Consider the following 3,084-nt stretch of genomic DNA (forward strand, 5'->3'; position numbering starts at 1 on the left):
CCAGTATAATCCATTGTTGCAAGCCAAGCCTCACCAGTTGACTGCTTACTTCAATTGTACTTTTTGATGAGTCTGATGCCAAACAAGGAAAAAGGAGAATTAAATGATACAGTTTCACTCAGAATCAATTTCGGAAATTTTCAACTATGATAAAAATCTGCAAACCGGTCTGGAAACTGAGCTATCATATCACCATCATGGCATCAAATGAATATTTAACTTTTATAATCCACTGTCTAATTTTGACGACTCAAGCTGAAATCATCACTTGAAGAATCATGAAATCGAATCAAACCAAAGATAATCAGGACAGTTTCAATCAAGCTAATTAGGAAAAAACATCAATAGTAATACCTATTGCAGCTGAATCGATTTTGATCAAGGATCAAGATTATAATCATAGATTAGATTTAAATCAATTAATGTCATCTTGTCAAAAAAATGGTTCTCAAGCTACAACATTATATCAATCAATCAAACCCATTAACAAAATGGTAAGTCTTGAGAAAACGTTTGAGTCACAATCAAATAGATCGAAAAAAGTTTGATATCTAACCGGGCTTCGATTCGATATCCTTTTTAGTGTTGATGGATTTTATCAGATGACAAGCGAACCATGACTCCACATTCAACTGAAGATGAAAAAACGATTCTTAGGTTTCACCTCAAATTCGATGTCATCAGGATTACGAGAAATTCTCAAGTTTTCAACTAAACTGTCATACCTATCAGTAATTGTACTCACAGCAGGAGGTATACAAGATGACATTGTCAAATGTTTAGGTTCAACTTATCTATCATCTTTTGATTCAAACTCGAGGTCAAATTCACACAAATCAGGTTCAATTTGTATAGAAAATTTATTTGTACCCAATGAAAACTATTAGCCATTTGAAGATTGCTTTATGCCAATTTTAAATCAAAGGAGAGAAGCCAAATCAAAAAAAACAATTCGACTCCTTCTGAAGCAATTGAAAGACTTGGAATTGAAATCCTGATCCTCATTCTGCCCTGAATTATAAGAAAAATATGAATCTGATTGACAATTATGCAGCTCTTTATCTTTTGGTGATATGTTTTTGTTTGATTAAAATGGATCCCATAGATCACCTAAAATAGCCGGTATGATCATTTTAGGTGATGGTGTTTGTAAACATCAAATTGTTGATGCAATGTCACATCACATGTAAGCCGGTTTAACCTTTTCTGAATTTCTCTCACTCATTGTTGATTCATTTTGTTTTCTCAATATTTTCCTTTTGGGGACAGGTATGTAGAGGAATGGAGTGGAATATGCTTTGTATGTCAACCCGGGTCAAGAATTAGATGGATCTGATTCTGGTCTTGGACCCAATGAAGCAGTCTTTTGAGGAAAGATTAAAATGGATTCAGACAGTGTCCAAGTTAGTCACCTTTTATATATCAATTTATGTTGTTTATAAATCAATTACCTAACTGTGATGTGTTTGGTCTTCTTAGGTCTTGGCTGATGCTACTTTAGTCTCTCCTTTATTTGTTGCTGCTACTTTTTGTAAGAAATCAAGAAGTAAAAAAGATGAAGGATTAAATTTTCAATGATTATCAAAGCTGATGTGAAACAAAATATAATGTAATTGTTTTTTATGAATTCAAGTGGAATAGGATGTTTCTTTTTTGAAATTTCAACCTCTTTGTTTTTTGGTAGTCTGTTTGGGAACTTGGCTTACCAATCAAAGTTTGGGAGGTTTGATCTTGATTGAAGGAGGGGTTATATCAAACTATATCATCTTTTCTCTCAGGTACTGACTTAACAGTATCTCAGTATCATAAGGGATCATTTTGCCTTCATTTAAAGACTTGGTGAGACTTTTTTTGTAAGATGGTGTTTCAGCTAAACACATTCCTTTTTGCTATGATCCCAAAGTTCCTGAAGGATATATTGAACCTATGACACATGACCAGTTTTATTGAGCAATTCTTCAAGGAACAACAAATGCATCTAGGGTACCTTTGTCCTATGTGAGTAAGATGGGTCAGGGTACATCACCAATGATAACTTATCCTTTATTCATAATGTGTGATGTTAAATAAATTTATATACATAGAAACCCCACCTTCAAGCAAAAACTCAGTGTTTCACCATAGATTCAAGTACACAAAGCTCTGAGATCACACTTGAAATTAGGCTTTTACAAGCTTACACCTATATATGTTTTAGGTCTACGCAACCTGATTTGGACAACAGCTATTACATACAGACTTCAAGCAATCAGTGACACTACCGTTTACCTGTGCAAAATTGTATTCACTCTTCTCATTTTCTGCTGTCTCACCTAACCTGTTGTCTTATATGTATTTCCACCTTCAGTATAATTCATTGTAAAAATAAGCTCAGCACAAAGGTTTGTGCTGAATCTCATATGGCTGCTTTTCACCTGCTACCTAACCTAAAATAATCATTTGAAGAACAGTGCTATCCATAAAGGATATACACACCACTCAACTAACAATCTTGCTTGTCCAGCCAGAATGCCTGTAGTGTTTTTGTGTCCTAACAGTACTGACTTATTCATCTCAATGTTATCTTAAATTTAGCTCATGTTTCCTCTAATAACATCATCACTTCCATTCCAATGCACTCTGTATATATCTTCCACTCTGTCACTTCAGTACACTCATCAGTTGTGTAATTTGTAGCTAACTGTTCCATTCACTGGGTGACCCTTTTCCACTCCTCATTCTCTGGAGCATTATTTCAACAACATAAGTCAATATACACTCAACTGAGATTTGTCTTTGTCCATCCACTCTGCTTGTAATGATGTGTGCCATCAGTCGCAAATAAATGTCTCAAATGCTTCATAGTTTTAGCCCCTGGCTCTCACAATCATTTCCACGATGTCATTTGAATAAGCCCATTGGGTGCATAAATCATAGTCAATCCTCCCTTCCACTGGACAATCTCTTTTTAACTACTCATTCTGTTTAGTCTGATGTCAACCGCATAAGCTGATATATGATAGAGTCATTACTTTCAAAATACAATTCATCCTGCGGGTATTTTGGACTGTCCCATCTTCTCATTATTGGTCCTTCCTCCATTTG

General features: G+C 34.9%; 1 protein-coding gene across 1 annotated transcript; it reads left to right on the forward strand.

Moving 5' to 3' along the window:
- Positions 1-359: 359 nt before the first annotated feature.
- On the forward strand, positions 360-887 carry MELLADRAFT_41354 (uncharacterized protein; the record flags this gene model as incomplete). Its single annotated transcript, XM_007419751.1, has 2 exons — positions 360-542; positions 639-887. Coding segments are annotated over 2 exons (432 nt in total), but the record flags the coding sequence as incomplete, so codon positions are not given.
- Between the last annotated feature and the right edge of the window lie 2,197 nt (positions 888-3,084).

Source organism: Melampsora larici-populina (assembly GCF_000204055.1).
Source record: "Melampsora larici-populina 98AG31 unplaced genomic scaffold MELLAscaffold_465, whole genome shotgun sequence".
NCBI lineage: Eukaryota > Fungi > Basidiomycota > Pucciniomycetes > Pucciniales > Melampsoraceae > Melampsora > Melampsora laricis-populina.